General features: G+C 40.7%; 2 protein-coding genes across 2 annotated transcripts in view; one reads left to right on the plus strand and one right to left on the minus strand.

Moving 5' to 3' along the window:
• LOC105398521 (protein pecanex) overlaps positions 1 to 23,777 on the plus strand; it is a 46,768-nt gene that overhangs the window by 21,908 nt on the left and 1,083 nt on the right. Inside the window, exons 12-25 of the mRNA XM_048627519.1 lie at positions 6,073 to 6,266; positions 6,718 to 6,887; positions 8,292 to 8,462; positions 8,982 to 9,129; positions 9,458 to 9,479; positions 9,853 to 9,982; positions 11,525 to 11,708; positions 12,170 to 12,339; positions 20,005 to 20,120; positions 21,020 to 21,127; positions 21,711 to 21,829; positions 22,616 to 22,717; positions 23,097 to 23,162; positions 23,505 to 23,599. Of these exons, the coding sequence (XP_048483476.1) occupies positions 6,073 to 6,266; positions 6,718 to 6,887; positions 8,292 to 8,462; positions 8,982 to 9,129; positions 9,458 to 9,479; positions 9,853 to 9,982; positions 11,525 to 11,708; positions 12,170 to 12,339; positions 20,005 to 20,120; positions 21,020 to 21,127; positions 21,711 to 21,829; positions 22,616 to 22,717; positions 23,097 to 23,162; positions 23,505 to 23,599 (1,795 nt within the window). The remainder of the gene's footprint in view (positions 1 to 6,072; positions 6,267 to 6,717; positions 6,888 to 8,291; positions 8,463 to 8,981; positions 9,130 to 9,457; positions 9,480 to 9,852; positions 9,983 to 11,524; positions 11,709 to 12,169; positions 12,340 to 20,004; positions 20,121 to 21,019; positions 21,128 to 21,710; positions 21,830 to 22,615; positions 22,718 to 23,096; positions 23,163 to 23,504; positions 23,600 to 23,777) is intronic.
• Positions 150 to 3,993, minus strand: LOC105398438 (catalase-like). The gene is made up of 3 exons (XM_011570547.3): positions 3,838 to 3,993; positions 927 to 2,409; positions 150 to 287 (listed from the first exon to the last, which is right to left on the minus strand). Exons 1-2 carry the CDS (start codon positions 3,892 to 3,894, stop codon positions 940 to 942), a joined length of 1,527 nt encoding a protein of 508 aa, XP_011568849.3. The 5' UTR covers positions 3,895 to 3,993; the 3' UTR covers positions 150 to 287; positions 927 to 939.

Consider the following 23,777-nt stretch of genomic DNA (forward strand, 5'->3'; position numbering starts at 1 on the left):
GTTTTATTATTATTATGCATTGAGATTGCTATATTTCGTTATCTTGCATATAATCCACGTATTTTTCCTTTATCACCATGTAAAAGTCATTGTTATTGTATCTTTTTATATCATTTGAGATAAAAGTGCATAACAAAGAATACACAAAATACAATTACATAATTACTTTATTTCCTTAAACTTAACATAAACATAAAATCATATAAAACCATAATATCCATATATCAGTCAAAATACATAAATAATCACAATATTACCATCACTGCTCAGAGCATGCTATCGTTAAAGGAGAATGGCGATTTCTCTATGGCGCCATGACCCAGAGCGGCCATTGATGAAACATACACTGATGTGTAGTCCGTGACTACAGCATATACTGGTATTAATTTTATTATTATGAGGCATGGGAGAACGAAGATATAGGTGCTGAAAGATCAAGTCTTTCTACTGTACTAGATGTTACCCTCGAGTTAAAAATTGATTTTAAAAGTGTTCCCGTGGGAATTCCTGGATAAAAAGTATTTTATGTTACTTCGGGATAACGGGAACTTGAATAGAATGAAATAATTTTTGAAATTGGTCTCTTTATAAAAATAGGTTTCTGAGTGTGAAATGTGCAAAAACAATTATGATATTATTTGCATAAATAAAATCATGTAATACATTCTGTGATGCGCTATGTATTGGGAATCCCATGATTTAGATTATAAAACTTATTTTTGCTTGTACCATTCATCAAAATCTTATTTAACGAAAAAAAAAACTTTAATTAATTTACTTTTGAACCCTAATATCTCAAGAACCCCATGGTTTAGATTTTTTTTAAATATTTTTCCCTGATAACAGTCATTTTTATCAATAACTTAAAATAGGTTTGGTTAGTGGCTGCTAACTTATGCAAAGCGGGTCAGGTTTCGCCATTCTTCTTTGTCGAATTATTTACAAGTTAGAGTGGTACTTCTTGTAAGGAGCCAGGGCAGCGGCGATCTGTTGGCCGAGGTCGGGGTGCACATTACCGAACATCTTGATGGCCCTCTCCTGAAGGAAGCCAGCGGCGTCCTTCAAATGAGCCACGGCATTCGCCACCAGACGCTTCTTGGCCTCTGCATCCAACACCTTAGTGTAAAAGAGAGTCGCTTGAGAGAAGTTGTCTTCAGTCTGTCCGCTGTCGTATCTGTCGATAGCAGCGTTGATGTTGTAGCTGGGCTGCAGTCTCTGCGCCCTCGGGCACTCTTGAGGTCCAGAGAATGAGTTGGGGAAGTAGTTAGGACAGCCTTCCTGGTTGTTGGTGATGTTCTGAGGTCCATCGCGCATATAGTTGGCAACTCGTACTTGGTACGGGCAGTTGACAGGGATTTGCAGGAAGTTGGCGCCCAGGCGGTGGCGATGAGTGTCTCCGTACGCGAACAGACGACCCTGCAGCACCTTGTCAGGGGAGGGCTCGATGCCAGGCACCAGGTTAGCAGGGTTGAACGCGATCTGCTCAACCTCGGCGAAGTAGTTCTTGGGGTTCCTGTTGAGAACCAACTTTCCAACAGGAATCAAAGGGTATTCCGCCTGAGGCCAGATCTTGGTCAAGTCGAAGGGGTTGAAGTTGCAGCTCTCAGCCTGAGCGGCAGTCATGATCTGGACGTGGAAGTTCCACGTAGGGTTGTCACCGCGAGCGATGGCGTTGTACAGATCCCTGATGCTGTAATCCGGGTCAGTCGCTGCCAGCTCATTGGCCTTGTCAGCCGGCAGGTTTTTGATGCCCTGGTTGGTCTTGGAGTGGAACTTCACCCAGTAGAACTCTCCTTGGGCGTTGACGAACTTGAAGGTGTGAGAGCCGTAGCCGTTCATGTGCCTGTAGCCGTCAGGGATCCCCCTGTCGGCGAAGTGGAACATGAGCTGGTGGATGCCCTCGGGTCTCAAAGTCAAAAAGTCCCAGAACATGTCAGGGTCCTTTAGATGCGTGGCGGGGTTGCGCTTCTGCGTGTGGATGAAGCTGGGGAACAGAGTGGGGTCCCTGATGAAGAAGATGGGAGTGTTGTTGCCTACTAAATCCCAGTTCCCATCGTCGGTGTAGAACTTGATGGCGAACCCTCTGGGATCGCGGACAGAGTCAGCTGACCCGCTCTCTCCGCCCACCGTCGAGAATCTAACAGCAATCGGGGTCCTCTTGCCGACTTTCTCGAATAGTTTAGCAGCAGAATACTTGGTGATGTCGTGGGTCACTTCGAAGTATCCGAAGGCGCCAGCTCCCTTCGCGTGGACCACTCGTTCGGGGATCCTCTCGCGGTCGAAGGAGGATATCTCGTCGAGGAAGTTGACGTCCTGTAGAAGCGCCGGGCCGCGCGGGCCGACCGTCTGCAGGCCTGTCTTCACGCCGATCGGAGCGCCCGCCTTGGTCGTGATGGTGCCTGGTGACTCCTGGAATAGAAAATTGGGTTTTTGTTATCTTTGTCGGGAGTATGCGGTTTTGTTGCAGAAAGCTTTTGGACCTTTTAAATTATAGATTCTTTAAATTAATAAAATTGTGATTATTTTTTTTTTATTGTAATCATGTAGAATTGAATACCTACTCGTACAAAAAAGTATTTATTATTATATTTAAAAACATTGAAGAAAATATTTCGAGAAAGTACAGATAAGGATATATATTATCTTGGATTTGGATAATCCGTATTAAGGATTCCAAAATGGATGGCTTATCAATAACATATAAAACATATTGACGATGTTTACAATCTATTATAAACATGTGATATGCATGTATAATTGGCTTTATCTACATAGCAGCACGTGCCTCAGGGGCATCCCCTGGGGGCATAACCATAACCCATGTCCTAACATAACCTATGGAATTATTTCATATTGAGTGCCTCTAAAAACCATTGCTCTAACAATATGCATGATATTTATGCATTTGGTAACGATTCAGTGGTTATTTCCTAACCGGATTTTAAATTCCTTTGCAAACATTTTAAAATGTTTCACTAATCAAGTTAATAACTGTTTTATCACATTGTTTCTCTTTCAGGTCACCAAGGTCGAAAGTTCATTGATAATTATGGCAAATGTTTTGTTTATCATAACAATATTGCTACTGTTATTTTAAAATACTTTCTTTTTGCAAACGACATTTATGGCCAATATTTTAAAGTTAACAATGGTTAGTCATTTGGTTGGTCCTATTAAAAACACCTTACTACAACTCATACATACAAATGCAATTCTAAATTCGTCGAAATATTTCAAAGTAGGTAAAATCTTGGATAGTCCACAAGACAAGGAAAGTTTTGAAATCCTATGTCTTTATTAAATGCAAGTACTATACCAGGAAAATTGATTCGGTTTATTAATATTTAGCACAAATACCTACTGTGCATCAAAGTTCGCATACAATCGATATTTTATAAATAGATCTGTCATAGATAAGGATTTGTATCAAAATATATGTTATTTGTTGTTAGGCTGATATCTACACTATCTTTGAATGTATGATTTTAAATTACCTTAACTATGCCTATACGTAATTCCAGTAACTGCTAAGCAAGATAACAATTTTGATAGAGTCAGTTGATAAACATGCACTTAAATTCAGCAACACTATTAAATTATAAATGTTATAATCAGTTTATTATAATGTAGACTACCTAAGATGGAAACTTGACGAAACTAGAGCAAAGACACTGCACCTAGACATGTTTGTAAAGAATTAGAGAGTGTGGGTCAATAGCAATCAACTCTAAAGTAAAAGCCAATCGCATAAAAAAAATGCTTAAGGAAAAAAATATACATGCCATGATCAATAGAAGTATTTCACCATAGAGTAATAAATTCATTTATAACACATACCTTAAGAGATTTCCTAAAGTTGACCAGTTGGTCGGTGGCTGGGTCGCGGCCGGCCATCTTTGGTCACCTTTTTAATTAATTAATCAATAAATAACAAAACTACTTTAAGGAGCGACGCACTGGCCGCCTCCTGAATCACAAATAACACGAGCATACATGCACTGACGCTTATATACTCTGTGATAATGTGTGCACCGACACATACGCATGTATATAACAATGTTGACAGCCAGTGATAGTACTTTACGCACTATAATATATGTGCGAATATATTATAAATGTATGGCGAGAGAAAACAAGAGTCTTCATAATAATTTTGGGCACAGGGAAATACACATCAATCTTGTTGTAATTTTGACACTACATATTTTAATATCGATTCCTATAAGAACTAGACAAAGAAAGGTAACCAATGGCGGACCTTAGTATGTGAAAACTTATCGTTGCGTTGTTACTATATTTACTTTAAATCATCACGTCTCAAAATATATAACAAAAGCTTTGTGTGAGTCGATTGCCAAGGACGTTAATTAATATATTTTGTATATATGATTTAATGGTAATAGGGCTTTTGTTTAGAGATATCTTAAATTTATTTGACAGTACGTGAATAAAACTGCATGTTGATATCATTATCAGTGGGATAAACACTGCTCACGTGTTTGATACTAGTGCACTCAATCCTACTCATTAAAAACACGGATGATCGTTATTTTCAATGGCTGAAGCATTTTTTATAAAATTTGATATTGTAGTAAGTCGCGACACCGTTTTTATTTATGTTTAAATTCCTAGTTTTACATAGCTTTGTTACGTTTCATTCAGCAAGTCATAAGTAGTAGATTTTAAATATTCTACACATAACATACAGAAATCCATTAATCCATATCGTCTGATCTTTCTATCTGCTTAAGAATCTATTCCATTATAGATACTTACGAACAGTTCATTAGCTAATCCTTTCACATAATGTTGTTATTATGTATCCGAAAAAAGCAATATATTCTATTCACTTATTTATCATGTACATTATACTAATTGTTATACAAACAAAACTTGGATATTTAGAGAAAAACTATAATTACAGGATTTACAGGGATTTTCATTTGTATTTAACTACCTAATGTTATTTAAAACAAATTCGTCATGGATGACTTTCTTGAATAATCTATGTAACGAAATCGCAGGTTCAAGGTTTTTAATTATACAGAATGTTATTTATTATCATTTCTTTACACAGAAGCAGATAAAAATTTAAAAAACTTTGGAATTTATTATTGTTCGTGTATTTTCGTGATCGTGAAAGAAATGGTGAGCCGAGGGCTATACAATTATACAGCCATCTACGATGATGCAACCCATAAACCACAAGTGCTGCAACAATCATCTTTAACAAATTAGCAGATGCTGTGGCCAATGATGATGATGATTTTAGGAAGGCACATACATGTTTATTATGTACCTGAATTACAGCAATAAATGATAACCATACAACAACTTATCAATAGCTTTAGGTAATTGTAAATATCTGATGGCCAAAACATTTTGTAATTTATAATATTCTCATTCTTTTTAAATTTATTAATACTTTCGAATGCTTAAATTACTCTTACTTTATTATTTTATTACCATAATAGCCACACCTCCCTAATAAAATATTTTATTTAAACAATCGTTAATGCATGCAGATCTGCACAAATATATTCAAATGGGTTCACCCAAAATTTACAAGTTCAGTGAATAGCATGACTTGAGTCTGGTCACTTTTTTTGTTTTAGTGTTAGGTAGAATGTATTATGAATAATTTAGTTTTAATTCCTACTGGAATTAGTAGTTTCTAGAAAGCTGCGGATATGACTTATTATTTTTGAATAACTCATCTAGCACTTTTAATGAGATATTTTTTACAAAATGTGTCATGTCGCATCATAATGATTATTTAATAACAAGAGATAGGGTACACCCAATCGAACATCGAACATTACAAGCCGCTCCCAATAAATACTTTATTGCCATGCAATAACTAGCTGCATTATGTACAAATTCCCAACACTTAACCTTCACGGAAAGATTCTCCCTTTTCAATGCAGGAGTGGCAGCAACGTCTTTCTTCCAGGCAACTTGAAAGAGATCACTCTTAGCGATAAGGTCGCCTGTTGTACAATGTTCCTAGTCTATAACTTAAATTTAAGTGATGTTCAATTAATTAGTCTATTCTATTGCCTCTTCCACCAGACGGCGTCTGCTCAAACTGGTGGTGCAACGGCCGGGTCCTCTCCCCGTCCGCCATGTTTTCTCTCCGCTGGCTGGCGTGGCAGCTGGCTTGCAGCAAATACGTGTTGGAGGGGTACAGCGTGAGCGACAACAGCGCCGTGTCCATGCTGCAGGTGTTCGACTTCAGGAAGGTGCTGCTCACTTACTATGTTAAGGTGAGTTGGGATTTTTTGTGATTTGCGGGCCTAGTGCCTACTACGAGTAGTAGGCCTAAATACCCTTCCCTCATTGTAAGGAGACCCGTGCCCCAGCATCGTGATGGGTCGTCATGAGGTCTAGGTCTAGTGGGAGTTTTAATACCGTTCGAACAGTGACAGGTAAAAACAAATAGGTTGTGACACTTTCGTGACATATTAATTGTTGTTTACTTTTCACTGCTTGAAAGGCATTTGAAGATATGTCGAAATCTATAGAGTCTTGCATATAAAGTATAAGTTATTAATTTATATGATTATCATTATTAGAGCATCGATGTTTGCCGCATACAACGTGAAAAGTAAAACAATATCTATGGATACCTACATATATTTTAAACCGTTATTCTACGTAGAATTCATCACTATTTCAAATCATCAAACACCAACACACCACCTTTTCAAATTCCAGAGCATAATCTACTACACGATCCAGTCGCCCAAGTTAGAAGAATGGCTGTCTTGCCCCGCCATCGTGGAGGCTCTCCGACCGGCCGCTGAGAGGAACTTTGTGGACTTGGATCCCATCTTCAATGTTAACTTGGACGAGGACTATGACTTTAGAGCTGCTGGGGTCACTAGGTAAATGTGAATTCACTGTTGATTTACGAATCGAGTCAAAACGACATAATTTTATTGCCGTAATCGAAATCTACAGAAATGATCTATAAATAAAAATCTAATACAATTTACTTATAGAATAGCATGCTGGAATAGCTTGGCAGCTCTTTAAAATATCCGTGCTACAGTGCCACTCCTGGACCTACAAAGGGCGCAAATTTGGTCCATAAAACGACCACGATCATTTTAGACCGCGGACAAAAGATTCATTCTTTTTTTCTCATACGAGTAAAATACGGGATTAATTATAGGCAGGGATTTGCTCATAAAATACGGGTAAAAGTATATGAAAACAGCACAACAACAATTATTTGTTCTATAGCACTACGGATGCGCTCAAAACTCTCACAATCCTCAAATAAACACAATATGCGTTATAGGCATCATTTTTCTCTTCCTCCATTATACGATACATCGTTCTGACATCTCCATTAGAGTAGGAAATAATGGCTGGTTGTTAACAACTCGTTGTTTCGTTGTGTTAAGTTAAAACAATCGCATCGCATGTAGTAGGTATAGTGGTTTGCAATGGAAACCAGCAATCATGTAAACAAACCAAATTGTCACGATTACTCCGTAATCACATACATTTTCGATCAATTTATGAACATAGTCTGATTTCAACGAACACACCATTGTTTTCACATTATCTTCAACACGATTTAACTTGTATTTATAAGTTAAATTTGTTAAAACATTTGCAACGTAAAAATTTCGAAGTATTTGACAAGCTGTCATCTTAGTTTTTTACTCATCGAACTCTATAAGTCATTGAAAAGTTAGTGTTGTTCGTAATCTGAAGTTATCTTTTATTTTTAATTTAATAAATTATTTTAATTTAATATTATTTGAATACAATTTAAAAAAAATTCAAGAGCTTAATATAATTAACCAAAACGAAAAAAGGAAGAGGAAGAAATGAAAAAGCTCGACGGCATTTTAGACATGGCAAGCGATGACACACAGTGGTTCCATTTATAATTACGGTCACCGGCGACACTTCTGATAGTGATGATGACGAAGACGAAGATTTAAATTTGTTTTAATAAACACTTTTTTTATATATAATCAGTTTTATTTTATAGTCTATGGCTTATATATTTAATCTAATTAGAACACTATGACATCACTATGGGCATAAACAATACGCTGTCAATGTCAGTCCGCCATATTTGTTTACATGATTGTTGGTTTCTATTGCAAACGACTGTAAATAAAATAGACTTCAGTCTCAAATATTTTAAAAATTAACTTTGATACCATTAGTTTATTTTTATAAACGCCTCAAGGTACATATTTCAAACATATTATTTAAAAGTTGCAGTTTTTAACGATCATCTCTTACCTCCCCATTACCTCCCACAGGAACAGATTCTGCGCCATCTACCACGAGTGGATCCTGCACTGCTGCGGGCGGCGCGGCGGCGGGGGGCGGCGGCGCGGGGGGCGCGACTCGCCGCTCGTCACTCTCTGCTTCGCGCTCAGCCTCGTGGGGCGCCGCGCGCTGGCCGCCGCGAGGCATCTTAGCGCTTCTAGGTGGGCATCATCAGCCTGTCATTGTTTATTGCCGAACGTTCACTGCCGGTTAAACTAAGTTAGTTCACTTAGCTGAGCCAGTTTTTCATACATAGTGCATAGTTAGCGGTAGACGCACATGTAAGAAAACTGGCTTAAGTATGCGAACTAACTTAGTTTAGCCGGCAGTGGACGTTCGGCTTCAGGCTTCCTGCACACGATGCCGTCTTCGCGCCGTCGCGGCCGCCACGTTCGTATACGGCCGGTAATGGAATGAATGCAACGACAGGGAGGGAGGGGAACGCGCGCGGTGGCGGCGCGGCGGCGGCATCGTGTGCAGGAAGCCTCAGGCTTCGGACTTATCTACTTCCTCGTGCAATTATTACAGACTGTTGACTAAATTGCGTTGTGGAGATATCCGTATCACATTGTCAGCTCAGTTCGGCCACAAAATTTGCCTAACACCCATAATGCGCTCTACCCATTTTCACCTCCCAATTTTCGTTCTTCAGTAATTAAACCTTATTTTTTTATCCCCAGTGTGGAATTCTTCCTCTACGGCCTGCACGCCTTATTCAAAGGCGACTTCCGTATAACCTGCGCTCGAGACGAGTGGGTGTTTGCGGATGTTGCGCTTTTACGCGCTGTATTGGTGCCGGCTGTGCGCATGGCGCTTAAATTGCATCAGGTGAGCGAATTATGATAAATATCTGACGACCGAATGGCGTAGTGGTTAGTGACGCGACTACTGAGCCGAAGGTCTCGGGTTCGATTCCCGGCTGGGGCAGATATTTGTTTAAACACAGATATTTGTTCTCGGGTCTTGGATGTGCCCGTAAAATGGCAATAGGCCCGCCCCCTATTACATTGGGACTAACATACCAGTCTGGCGAAAAGTGGGTGCAGCAATGCACCTCTGCCTACCCCGCAAGGGAGTACATTAGTACAAGGCGTGAGTGCGTGTGTGTGTGTGTGTATGTGGGTGTGTAAACTATAAATATCCTTTAACTCCGCAGGACCACTTCATGTTCCCCGAAGAGTACTCAAGCTGTTCAGCTCTCCACGGAGCCATCACCCTACACTCTTCGCGGCTGGTGATCTGCCACGAGGCGGCGCCGGCGTGGCGCGCGCACGTGCTGCGCGGCGCCGACCACCTGCTTGCACTTAGGTATGCGAGCTATACGACGTAGTACTGTTAGCTACCGATAGATGGCGCTAGTGTATGCTACGTAGTACTGACAGCAGCCGATAGATGGCGCTAGTGTATACCACGCACTAGCCACGTAGTACTGAAGGTAACCAACAGAGCAAGCGACACAAAAATCTAGGACAGCGTATGACACTGCCGCGTCCTAAACTAGCCTAGTTCTGATGGCAACCATGCGATACTGGCGACCTATATAAGTCACTTAGTACTCCAGCTGTTCCGCCCTGCACGGGGCCATCACCCTACACTCGTCGCGGCTGGTGATCTGCCACGAGGCGGCGCCGGCGTGGCGCGCGCACGTGCTGCGCGGCGCCGACCACCTGCTTGCACTTAGGTATGTACGACGTAGTGCTTATAGCTACCGATAGATGGCGCTCGGGTGTACGACTTAGTACTGATGGCTACCGATAGATGGCGCTCGGGTATATGACGTAGTACTGTCGTCCGCCGACAGATGGGCGCTCAGGTGTACTGTCGGCTACAGACAGATGGCGCGACACAGCAAATGTGAGTCAATGTATACCAAGCGACACTGGTATGCGACACATACTAGCCACGTAGTACTTATAGCTACCGACAGTATATTAGTCACTTAGTACTCCAGCTGTTCAGCCCTGCACGGAGCCATAACCCTGCACTCTTCGCGGCTGGTGATCTGCCATGAAGCGGCGCCGGCGTGACGCGCGCACTTGCTGCGCGGTGCCGACCACCTGCTGGCACTCAGGTATGTGACGACGTAGTGATGATAGCTACCGATAGATGGCGCTCGGGTGTATGATGTAATACTGATGGCTACTGACAGATGGCGCTAGTGTATACCACGCACCAGCCACGTAGTATCAAAGACAGCCAACATATGGCGCGACGCAGCTAATGTACGACAACGTATACCACGCGATACTGGCATGCGACATCAAATATACTAGCCACGTAGTACCGATGGGAACCGGTAGATGAGGCAACACTGAAACTGAAGGTCAACATATACGACGCGTTACTGTGGCGACCTATCCTAGCCACGTAGTACTTATAGCTACCGACAGTATTAGTCACTTAGTACTCCAGCTGTTCCGCCCTGCACGGGGCCATCACCCTACACTCTTCACGGCTGGTGATCTGCCACGAGGCGGCGCCGGCGTGGCGCGCGCACGTGCTGCGCGGCGCCGACCATCTGCTGGCACTCAGGTATGTAAAGCAGGCCGATAGATGGCGCTAGGGTGTACGAGGTAGTACTGACGGCAGGCAACAGATGGCGCGACACAGCAAATGTAGGACCACGTATGACACTGCCGCGTCCTAAACTAGCCTAGTTCTGATGGTAACCAAGCGACAATGTGGCGATCTATGTAAGCCACGTAGTACTTATAGCTACCGACAGATGGCGCTCAGCTACATCACGTTATACTTATAGCTACCGACAGATGGCGACAGAAGCCACGTAGTACCAATGACAATCAACAGATGGCGTGACACAGCATGATATTATGTAGGACAAACGTATGAAACTGTCGCGACCTATTCTCGCAATGTAGTGCGGATGGCACCTATGACAGATGGCAACCATGCGACACTGGCGATTTATATTAGTCACTTAGTACTGATGGCGACCAACAGATGGCGTTTAGCTACACCACGTAGTGCCGATGGCTATCAACAGATGTCGCTCAGGTAGAGTGATGTGCGATGACTAATGTGGGCCACGGAAGATAGCCGAACATAGCGAGCAATGTTGTAAATAGGGCCTGAGAATAAATCTTTCCTTACAAATCCTTAAGAAGTTTGTTCACATTCTGCTGATTTCAGCAATCCCAATCGGTTAATTGGCCTAAAAAGAAAATAACACATCTCCAAATAACCCACTTTTCTCCATTTCCAGACACGTAATGGAAGAAGGCAACGACGACTACAAGATCATAATGCTGAACAAGAGACAATTAGGGTTCCGCGTGATCAAGCTGAACCGCGAGTGCGTGCGCGGGCTGTGGGCCGGCCAGCAGCAGGAGCTGGTGTACCTGCGGAACCGCAACCCTGAAAGGGGCTCCATACAGAACGCTAAACAGGTGGGATATTCTAGAGGGTGTTACAAAAATGTAGGAAGCAGCTAAAGGTTGCTGCAGAGGCTCATTTTGAACATTATTTTATATAATAGTTATAGGTTTTTGACAAACTTGTAATAATAATAACAGCTAGGTACCTGTATTGCTACGTTGCTAGTTATAGAATATAACATAATATACATTAGAAGTATTTATCGGCGTTTAAAAAATTTGAGTATGCACGGACCGAGTGACTATTCGGATGCTGCTGCGCATTTCGGACGGATGAATGTTTAACACTTAGAACTTGATCTGAACGCTCTTAAAAAGCTTAACAGCATTATCAGATCATGCTCTATTATCATCTGGCTAGGACCAAACATACTCTTATCTTATCGTGTAGACGCCGTTTTATTTTCGTCGTCTTATATTCGTTTTGTAATTGTATCCGTTTGTTCAATCACTAACTCTTACCCTTTCCACAGGCGCTCCGCAACATAATCAACTCGTCATGCGACCAGCCAATAGGCTACCCGATCTACGTGTCGCCGCTCACCACGTCGTACGCGGAGACCTCCCCCGCGCTGCTGACGCTGACCGGCGGCGCGGTCACCGCCGCCGCTATACGAGACCACGCCAAGGCGCTTTGGACACGGTCAGTCCTACTTTTAATATTATAAAGGCGAAAGTTTTTAAGTATGTGTGTTACTTCTTCACTTCAAAACGGCTGAAGCGATTTTAATGAAATTTGTTATGGAGTTATCTGACACCCTCGATTGGCGCATAGGCTTTTTATCCCGGAATTCCCACGGGATAACTTTTTAAGGCGAAGAGAAGGACGCGGGAACAGCTAGTTACTCGGCTGTCACGGCCATCCGACCCCAAACTAGGCAGAGCCTGTGTATCGGACAGCTGAGCTACTCAGATACATTTGAGTCACTGCCAATACCTACTACTATACAATGGCTACCCGATCTACGTGTCTCCGCTCACCACGTCGTACGCGGAGACCTCCCCCGCGCTGCTGACGCTGACCGGCGGCGCGGTCACCGCCACCGCTATACGAGACCACGCCAAGGCGCTTTGGACACGGTCAGTTCTACTTTTAATATTGTAAATGCGAAAGTTTGTGATGTGTGTGTATCTTCGTTACTTCTTCACGACAAAACGGCTGAACTGATTTTAATGAAATTTGGTATGGAGTTTATTTATTTATTTATTTATTTATAAAATATGGAACGCCAGCAGTTTACACAACACAAAATACAAAGATAAATTAATAGGTAACAATTTCGTTGCGAAAACCATTTATAGGCGTACACATCCTTTTTAAAGAAATTATCTTAAAAACAACAGAATATTAAAGATGGAAATAAACAATATAACAAACATTAAAATAATTTGTAGCAAAACAAATTGAAGGAAAAAATATAACTATTATAGCAATTATTTTTGGCATATTTTTTTCTTAAAGATATTAAAGGAGTCGTGAAAGATGTCAATGTTTAATTTATTATTATACATGTTATAAAGATCACATAACCTATTGATTGGAGAGTGGGATCCAACATTCGTGCGAGCTTGGGGTCCACTGAGAAGTTTCTTTATGGGATATCTTGGAATGTGATATGGGATTGGGAAAGAGATAGATGCAAGAATATCAGGACAGTCTAATAAATTATTTAAAGTTTTATAAAGAAATATTAAGTCATACGTTTCACGTCTATTTCGTAAAGAAGTCATTTTAAAGAATTTTAGTCGGTGCTCATAAGGAGATCTGTGGGAAATATTACGGGATATAAAGGCAAGATGGCGAGTGAAAGATCTCTGTATGCTTTCGATTCGTTGTGAATGTATTGTGTAGGAGGGGCTCCAAGCAGAAGAAGAGAATTCCAGGTGACTCCGCACTAGGGAATTAAATAATAAGATTTTGGTCTCGGACTTAAATTCTTTGCTATTGCGTTTAATAAAGCCAAGCATTTGTGCAGCCTTCTTGATAATATGGTCGATGTGGGATGAAAATTTTAGTTTGGAGTCAATGATTATGCCAAGATCTCGAATTTCAGATACTTCAGTGACTATATCGGTCCCAAGAAGATAATTGTTGTTAAAAGGATTTCGTTTACGAGTAAATTTTATATGAAAGCATTTTTGAGCATTAATAGACATATCATTGGAATGACACCAATTTAAAATATTATTGAGGTCATTTTGAAGAAGAGTACTATCCTGAGAAGATGTGATTGTTCTATAGATTTTAAGATCATCAGCAAAAAGAGATTGATAACTATGTTTAATTTGGTGAGTAAGGTCGTTAATGAAAACTAAAAAAAGAATAGGTCCTAAGTGCGAACCCTGGGGAACCCCTGATTCTGCATAAAAAGTTCTAGACTCGTGTCCATTGACAGAAACAAATTGTTCTCTATTTCCTAAGTAAGAAGTAAACCATTGAAGTAGCCAATCATTAATACCTACAGATGCAAGCTTCTTTATCAGTAATGAATGGTTTACTTTATCGAATGCGCTGGCAAAGTCTATGTATATTGCGTCAATTTGGTGACCAGTATCTACTTTATGGGACAGTTCATTTATATAGGTGACTAAGTTAGACTCGACTGAGCGCCCTTTTCTGAAGCCGTGCTGAGATGTACTTAATATGTTTTCTAATTTTCTAGTAACAATGGGACAAATTATGGATTCAAATAGTTTGGAGAAACATGGAAGAATAGAGATTGGTCTATAGTTAGAAACCACAGATAAATCACCTTTCTTATGGATAGGAGTAATTCTAGCTCTCTTCCAAGGATTTGGAAACTGTCCGTCTTGTAATGAGCGATTGAAAATAATAAAGAGAGGGTAGGTTAGATATTTTGCACAGCGATTAACAAAGAGAGGGTGTATGCCATCCGTACCAGCGCTCTGGTAAACGTTTAACTTTCGTATATGTTTATTGATTTCTTTCTCGGTGATGAAAATATGTATGTTATTTGTAATGTGTGAAGAACTATTACTCAGGAGAGGGATATTATTGGCAATATTTTTGTTATATATATTGGAGAAATGAGTTGCGAAAAGATTAGTTATATCATGTGCATTACATGCAGTTTCACTATTTAGATGCATCTCAGCCGGTATTGCTGAGGAACCTTTTCGTTTATCTTTGATAAATCTCCAAAAGGCTTTTGGCTGAGTCTTTATTTCAGATTCAAGTCTATTTTTGTAATCTCTATAGCATGTATTCATAAGTTTGTGACATCTATTCCGTAGAATATCGTATTCCAGTTTATCTCTAGGGTTTTTGTATTTATAATATCTAATACGAATCTTGTTTTGCTCAGAGAGAACCCGAATCAGTGTTTTAGTAAACCAAGGAGGATACTTTAGGGTAAGAATGGGGGTGACTACGGGGTTGTGGTAAATGACGAATGCAGGATTTCTTCAGGCCAAACTATTTAATGAATTTACTAATTACAAGTGTGTGAGCTAAGTGACGGGCGCGAGACGACTAGCGTTTGCGCATTGTTCGCTACTGGAAGTTACTAGAAAGCTGACATTGCAAAACCTGACTATAACATGTGTCGCTACAATACTTTGACATCTTTCTGCTCCGTTTAGGTACAAATTTGTTGATAATTGAATGTAACGTATCGTTAAGTAATATTACCATAGAATTAACATTATCACAACTTAAAAGTAAGCTATCCCAATCTATAGAACTTAATTCTAAATTAATGCTCTCATAGTCAGCCTTGTAGTAATTAAGGTTAGAACTAACATTAGATTTAAGATATTGCACATCAGTTAAAGGAACTTGTATAAGAAGACTTGGGTGCAAATTATCAACTTTACTTAAATTATCTAGGGCTACAGAGTTACTTAAATTACTTATATTACTTAAGATGAGATCAAGAGTTTTATCCTTAACATTTCTAATTTTATTTATTTGGAATAAATTATTTGCATGCATAAAATCTATTAAGGGGCCGTCCATTAATCACGTGAGGCTTAAAGGGGGGGGGAGGGGTACGGACAACCTCACGAAACATCACGAGGTGGGGGGGGGGGTCTCGTTAGACATCACGTGTATAATTTTTTTGTCAAAGGTGGTTTTTGCGCGAGGTATTTCTGAACCACAATTTTGAACTTCGCAAAAATTTAAAAGAATACATTTTATTGCAAATATACATATCTAAATGGTTTTCAATTCAAAACGCAATTTTTGTTATATTTTTCTAATCAAAAATAGCCATTACATAGACTTCAAAAAAATACACGTGATCCATGGGGGAGGAGGGGGGGTTGGACCCAAACCTCACCAAATATCACCAGGGGGAGGGGGGGGTCAAAAAATTAGAAAAATGACCTCACGTGATTAATGGACGGCCCCTAAGGGGTAACCTAAATTATTATTAAAATTATTAGGAACTGTATGTATAAAGTCTTTGTTGGCAGACCAATTAATAAAGCTTAGATTAAAATCACCTATTATAACTACATCGTTTACATTTTGCATAACATCGTTTGCATTATCAAGGAATGCTGTAAGACTATTTAACTTGACTGGTGGAGGAATATATACTGCACAAATAGTAATTTTTTTAAAGATATTATTAATTTTAACATTAACGGTGACCCAGATGTCTTCGGTGTTACTTTCATAACTATAAATTCGGGTAGATTCTATATCTCGTGAGACAGCAATTAGGACACCACCACCATCTTTTTTGTCATTAGAATTACGGTCTCTACGATGCACAATGTATCGATCATCAATAAATTCTCTATTGTTGGAGTTACCAAATACCCTGGATTAACAGATAAATTACTTTTTATCTCGGAATTCCTACGGGTTAACTTCTTAAGGTGAATCGGAGGACGCGGAAACAGCTAGTTACACGGCTATCACGACCATTCGACCACAAACTAGGCAGAACCTATGTAATATGGGTATCGGACAGCTACTCAGATACATGTGAGTCACTGCCAATACCTACTACTATACTATGGCTACACGGTCAGTTAGACATAGACATAGACTCAACCCTTATTTACTCACAAATTGGTACAACACAACATCAATAGGTACAGTTACAGAAGACAGCTCATATCTAGCTTTAGAAACTGACGGACTTTCATACAAACTATAATCCCCTATGTTACCGCATTAGGGGTGGATTTCCTGAAAATTCTTTCTTAGTGCTCACCTACACTACCTATGGAACCCACCTGCCAAGTTTCACGATTGAAGCTTGAGCCGTTTTACCTGTGCGTGAATCACTGCCAATACCTACTACTATACAATAGCTACCCGATCTACGCACGCCAAGGCGCTTTGGACCCGGTTACTTATTATGTGGAGACATCGCACACACGGCCATCCGACCCCTAACTAAAGTCTTCTAATGCCCGTTTTCACCAAGACATCCTAAACAGTCATATTACTAACACCCATATTCTAAGTCATTTCCTTCACTTAAGATTCTACTTCACTTGTTGAAGGATGCCATAAGGGATCTCTCACAGAACACTTCAAATCGGTATTCTAAGTCGGTATTTTGACATTCCTTCAAAAAGGAAGCTAGAAACATTTCGCTTAGGATTTTTTTACGTTCTATAGCTAATTAAATCATTTCCGGTCTCATTTTCTTTTGTCTATGGTAGAAATACGACTCCTTTTCTTGAGATTTATCAACACATTTCGTTCTACGCAGATGCTACAATCTATGACACGGAATAAATAACTTCAAATCTTCAAACAATGTCAAAAAAAAATTGCAGTAACGAAACGTGTTTAGTGTCAGTGTATAAAAAAGAATAACAATCAACATTAACATCTATGAAAACAATTTCTTCACTACTGCAGTTTTAACAGGGATAAAGTTTCCTTTATCGTCATTCGAACTGGATGTTGATACTTGGTATACAATAAGGATAATACCCCAGGAGTCTCTATGGACACGATTATTTTGACTAATTACATAGTTTTTATCTTTAATTATTTAATAAATATTTGATTATTTGTTGTTCTACATTTCCTATGTTATTTCTAAAGTTTTTAGTCAGGTAGAAGCTGGATGAGGAAGACTGATTCGTTGATTATTATGTAAAACATTGTGATACTTAAATAAAACATTTTAAAGTACCTGTTATTTTTTATTACAAAATCATACATATGAAAAAAAGTAAAAACGATAAAATGTTTATTTAGCTAAAAACTGTCTTATTTATTTAACAAAAATCAAACTTTCATATCATGCCTAATTAAAATGCCTGGTTATAAATGCACTCCTTATTATGCTACCTCGCGCTGCATCCTGCACTTCAGCTACTGGAACAGCTTCCAGGTCAAGCTCAGGCTCAATTAATGGCTCATTCGTTTTCACGCATATATTGTGGAGGACAGCACATGCCACTATGATGTGGCATGAGTTCTCTAAACTGTTCTGCAGCTTTCGGTTTAGACAAGCAAACCGTCTCTTAAGTACTCCATTTACTCGTTCTATAACATTTCTTGTGGAGATTTCCGGTAGCATAAAACCGTAAGGCCAACACAATTTGCAAAGCTGGCGGCAGTGGAAGGCCTCGGCGATTTCTATTATTATTTACAAATAATAGAGGCATCAGCAGATTTATAACACTCTCTTTGCTAAATCGAAACCGTCCCTGAAATTCCGTATCATTGTAAAATTCGAAAGGGTTTTCAGCATCCCTTATGTATCGCCGTGCCAAGAAATTATATGGTTCTCCTAAAACGTATTCAATAAATTCGTCAAACTCCGCCATTTCTATCCTTTGAGTATCTATAAGGTAGCTCAAGAGGTACCTTCACTTTGACAGTTCATTCCAAAACCTTGAGTAAGAAAATGCTTAAGTGAAGGAGACTTTTTACGACTATAGCTACCGAATTAAGGAAGAAACCTTAAGTCAAGGAAATTATAAGGAAAGGAAGTCTAAGGAAGTCTAGACTAAGAATATGGGTGTAAAAGTTTCTTAAGCTAAGAGACATCTTAAATCCAATCCCTACGTAAATTCATTTTCACCAAGCTAGAAACTTCCTAGCAATCCGTCACCTAAATACTAGTGATGTTTTTTACCGATTCAATTTCATTCATTCATTTTTCTATCAACATTGGCTGTTTGTCAATTGTCTATGCTTTTAAAAGTATAATATTTGTTGACATCACCTTATTTATTACGTTTTGTTTGTAAATAAGTAAACAAAAATTGTATTTTATCCTTCCAAAAGAGAAGAAGTATAATTTAATAAAGTGCAGGAAGCAATGGCGGAAAAGAGAAAACGCGGACAATTATTTTCATGAAACTATTTTGAAGAAATCCAGCTTTGCTTTTCTCTAGTCCGTTAGGAGACGGAACTTGAAGAAGAAGAAGTGGCATAGTGCAATATCGTTAGCATCAGCAATATCATGAATCAGTATTCATTGGTGGAACAGAGTGTTGATTAGTGTAATAAAATATGTTTTTATTTAGATCATATAGATATTTTCACTCAAATCACAATGGTATTATTAATCGGAACTCAATATTTAAGTAGTAAGCAGGCACTTTCTTTAGTTAATTTGAACCTTCGTAAAACGTCCAAGTATCCAACTAGTTACTTCATATATTCTTTTGGTAAAATGCTGTCTCTCAACATCTTTCACGTAATTACGTGGTCAAATACACTGTGTTAATCATCTGTGAATAATTCTATAGCCTCAATAGCATCAATATATCTAATTTTGAGTAGCTAGAAGTATATTTGCAAACAAAAAAACTGTCACTTAACTTTAAGAGGCCGAAATTCCACCTCCTAAATTTAAGAAGTCCCTAACGGATTTAAGTGACAGTTTGTCAGTGGTGAAAACCATTCTACGCTTAGGAGATCTTTAAAATGAGTTAAAAGTTTCCTAAAATTTAGGATGTCTTGGTGAAAACGGGCATAAAGCTTTTTTAATCTCAGATACAAATTTTATAGATTTTGAACGGTTCAGAAACAACGCTTTGTCTATGGAAATTTTGTTCTGATGTCTCTCTTATCAGCGTTAGACTGTTTTTATCATCATGCTCATTTGATCACGCACGCGGGATTGCTCCGCACGCATTCATTGTAACGCGTGGAATATGCACGCAAGTCGCAGCGTGCCGTTTTTCGTGCGTAAATGAAATCCACATGCTGTTAAAAATAGTTTGCCTTAGTTTGGCAAAATTATGAAACAATCAAATACATCGACATTGGTAACAAGCTTTCTTTATGTATATCGTGTAACAAGACTGTGTGTCCCACTTTCGCGTGTTCAATAACCTTCTTCTCTCCCCACAGCATCCGTCGGCGCTGCGGCGAAGGCTGTTCCAGCGGAGAAGCCTGCCCCAGCGCGGCGGAGGCGGGAGTGCGCGCGCCGCCGCGCCCCGCTGGCACGCTGCCATCGCGAGACCAGAGTGAGTTGTAGTTATGTAGCCTTAGTACAGCTAGTTGATAGAATACTATTAAAGTTTGTAGGAAGCGCCGTCTCTATAGGAAACTTTTGACAGATGCACGTGACAGTAAAATCGCTCTTTCATCAGAAAAACCCATACTAGACGCACAGATAACTTCATGAAGGTAATCACTAAGTGAAGGCGAAGGCTGCTCCAGCGGGGAAGCCTGCCCCAGCGCGGCGGAGGCGGGCGTGCGCGCGCCGCGCCCCGCCGCCACGCTGCCGCCACGAGGCCAGAGTAAGGCCTGGGTCTCCTATTTTATGCTATATGCGGCGTCCGACTTTGACGTAAACGTTTTGATCAACGTCGTACGGCCTACCTACGGCGTCTACGCGCCAACGTCGGCGTGTGAGGGAGACCGCATCAGTACATTTCTATAGTGAGCATCGTGACGCGGCCTACGGCGTGACGCTGGACGCGAACTACGGCGTAAATAGGAGACCAAGGCCTAAGTTTGAGCCGAAAATCAAAAAATTTGAATTCGTCATTCACAACGTCAATTTTAAACCTATTTTTAAGTGTCGAAAGGTATATGAATTTGGGGTTAGTATAAAGAAACAGTATGGAAACGGCGGCCGTTTCATGTGAGTTGTTTTGAAGACATCGCTGTTTGTAACGTGTCGAGAGCATAATAGTAAAGCGCGCCCCCTCGTATTAACGTAATCCTCGAATTAGTTAATACGAGGTCCTTATGATTATGATTATAATTCCTATTCGTAAATCACTTGTTTTGTCAACAAAAAATTAAGAACAAAAGTTGTTCATAATAAGCACATTCACATTAGAAATCCCTTATCGCCGCATTGCTCAGAAAATACCTTTATCTTCTTAATTCACCATCATCTTAATTTTCATTACAGCAGGTACCCGCGGCGGCCTCGCCGGAGCCGGCAAGCCAGCCTCATCCACACTCGCGTCGTTAGCGTCACTGCTGAGGGAGCATTCTCACGAGCGACAGGACGAGACAGGTATGTGTGTAGAGAGAATTTGGAAAATCACAATGTCACATTTCACACGGGTTACATAGTAGAGGTATATTATGCATAGGCCGGAGTAAAATTACTTTGACACGTTTCACGCGTGTAATTTGGCAGAGGTGAGACTCGAACATGTTTTTTATAATGTCAGGTTTTACAAGTGTAACATCAGCAGTTCAGCACATACACGTCCCGTTAATTCATAATGCCACATTTCACGCGTACTATATATACCTACCTATTGTGGTGTGCAACAACACATTATCATCAAGAGAAGCTTTCCTTAATTTTTCATTTAATTGATAATGACACATTTCACGATTCTACTACTATGTGTGTACTTTATAAAGTGTACAGTGCAGCGACACTTCAGACAAACAATGCTATATCGCTGCACACATTCCGTTGGTCTTTTATAAAATTTTATCTTTCGATAGCTATAAATTTACATTGCCCAGCAGTGGGACACAAATATGGCTACTTAAAAAAAAAAACTATAAATTTCAACTAACCTCTAGTTAAATCCAAACCGTCATGTTTCACACCCATTTAACCTCTACCCCATATATTGCAGTATACGGCAGCACGACAGACACCACGTCGGAGCGGCGGCGCGGCGCGGAGCGGGCGGCGGGCGGCGCGCGGCGCGAGCGGAACATGCGGGCCAGGAGCGCGGGCAAGGAGTGTCGACAGGTAACGTATTCACTGCTACTTCTACATTCCAGTGCCCAAGACAGAGACCCGATGGAAGCTGGAGAGTCCTGAAATTGCGGTGGCTAACATAGTGGGAGAAACAAAAGCCCACAGACTTCGCTGGCTTGGCCATCTCCAGGGAATGGGAGAAGATCGCGAGCTACAAGTCGTAGACTGGCGGGAGACTGCACTGGACCGTCAGAAGTGGCGATCTCTTGTGTCGGAGGCCAAGACTCACTTTGGGTCGCTGAGCCAGCGGAGTAAGTAAGTAAGTAAGTACTATATTGCAGTATACGGCAGCACCACAGACAACACGTCGGCGGGAGCGGAACATGCGGGCGAGGAGCGCGGGCAAGGAGTGTCGACATGTACTGTTTACTACTATTGTGTTGTGTGTGTTGTATATTTGGCATTAAGTTCGCCATTTTTTTTTGTGTGTATTAAATAATGTATTGCGAAGAAGGCTTTTTGTCGATCCCCTTGTAAGTGCGATTAGTGGCTCATCGTGATCGAGCGACGCCATTTGTACACAAAACCAGCACACACATATAACGTATTCTTTGTCAACGAGACAACCTTTGGCTTTCCAGCCCAAGCGTCCAGGTTACATGACCATAGTCCTCTATTGCACATAGGCCTCTCGCATTCCAACCGCTCTCATTCATTATTGAAATACCGCCCTAAGACAGATTGTAAAGGTTAGTTTTAGTAGACCAAAATGGTGACCATTTTGGTCTACTAAAACTAACCTTTACAATTTTAAAGTTTCGTATTTCCTTTCCTCAGCCGGGCGGCCGCAGCGGGCGCGTGCGTCGCGAGCGAGCTAGACCGGCGTCGTTCCGGCTCCTAGCCGACTCCACTGATGGTCATGCCATGGGGGATGCACAGGTAACTAGTCATTGTGACTTGAGGGTCTGCTTGATGTGTACATTACTGTAACAGTCGTGTAACACTACTCGGCTTAGGCCTAAGGGCCACAATATTCTGTTCAACCACTAGTGGCTATAAAATATAATAGAATATATCTATATCGGTCACCAAACTAACTAAAGAAAACTATCTAAGAGCGTCCCACGATACCCTTGCAAGTATTTAGTCTTGCTAGACTCGTCTATCCCAGTGCTTGCGGGTTAAACGGCTATCGGCAGATTTTAAGAGCTGTGATGTGGCCTTGATCATCCTTATTTATATTTAATGCTCCAGTACTAACTAGAATTTATCCTACTAATCTTAGTTTTCCCTTCAACTATGTGTGTGTTGTGTGCAGGGCCCGACCGCGTGCGGCTGGGACGGCAGCTGGCGCGACCAGCCGCGCCGCGCCGCCAGTGCTAAGGTATATTATACACACTATACTACATTAGGTACATAAAGCATTAGACTAAAGAACATGGTGCGTAATCACGGGTTTATTACGTGATATACGCACCAATGTCGTTCGTCAAAAAAATGTTGGTGGTATTCCTCGAATGAAATTTAAATCCTTCCTCCTTCCTTATCCTACTAATATAAATGTGAAAGTTTGTAAGTACAGATGGATGGGTGTTGATATTTGTCACGAGAAGACGGCCGTAACCGTTTCAATGAAACTTGACATGTAGTAAGCTGACACCATTGTCATTTTTTATCCTTCGCGGGAAGAGCTAGTAAAGTGTAAATAAATAATGTTTTGTTCCAGATAAGCGGTCACCGCGGCTCCCCTCACAGCTCTCTCGAAGAGCTAGCGCTGGCCGTGGGCGGACTCGAGCCGCTCGGGCCCAGCCGCCCGCCCAGGTACAGTCACACACAACTGAACTGGTACAGTCAGCTTCAAAAGTAGCTATAAACTGTGCGTTGTTTCAAACTTCAAACCTTCATTGCATGAATGAATATGTTTCGGTTTGTTGTGTAGGTGTCATCAGGTATCAGTTTATAGCTACTTATGATGCTGACTGTATAGTATGTAGTCAGT

The sequence above is a fragment of the Plutella xylostella genome, chromosome 18 (genome assembly GCF_932276165.1).
Source record: "Plutella xylostella chromosome 18, ilPluXylo3.1, whole genome shotgun sequence".
NCBI classification, from domain to species: Eukaryota; Metazoa; Arthropoda; class Insecta; order Lepidoptera; family Plutellidae; genus Plutella; species Plutella xylostella.

Excerpts from the sequence above, each read along its gene's own strand:
- LOC105398438 (XM_011570547.3), bottom strand. The coding sequence starts at position 3,894 with ATGGCCGGCCGCGACCCAGCCACCGACCAACTGGTCAACTTTAGGAAA. Across the intron at positions 2,410-3,837 it reads ACTTTAGGAAATCTCTTAAG|GAGTCACCAGGCACCATCAC; the intron begins GTATGTGTTATA and ends TTTCTATTCCAG.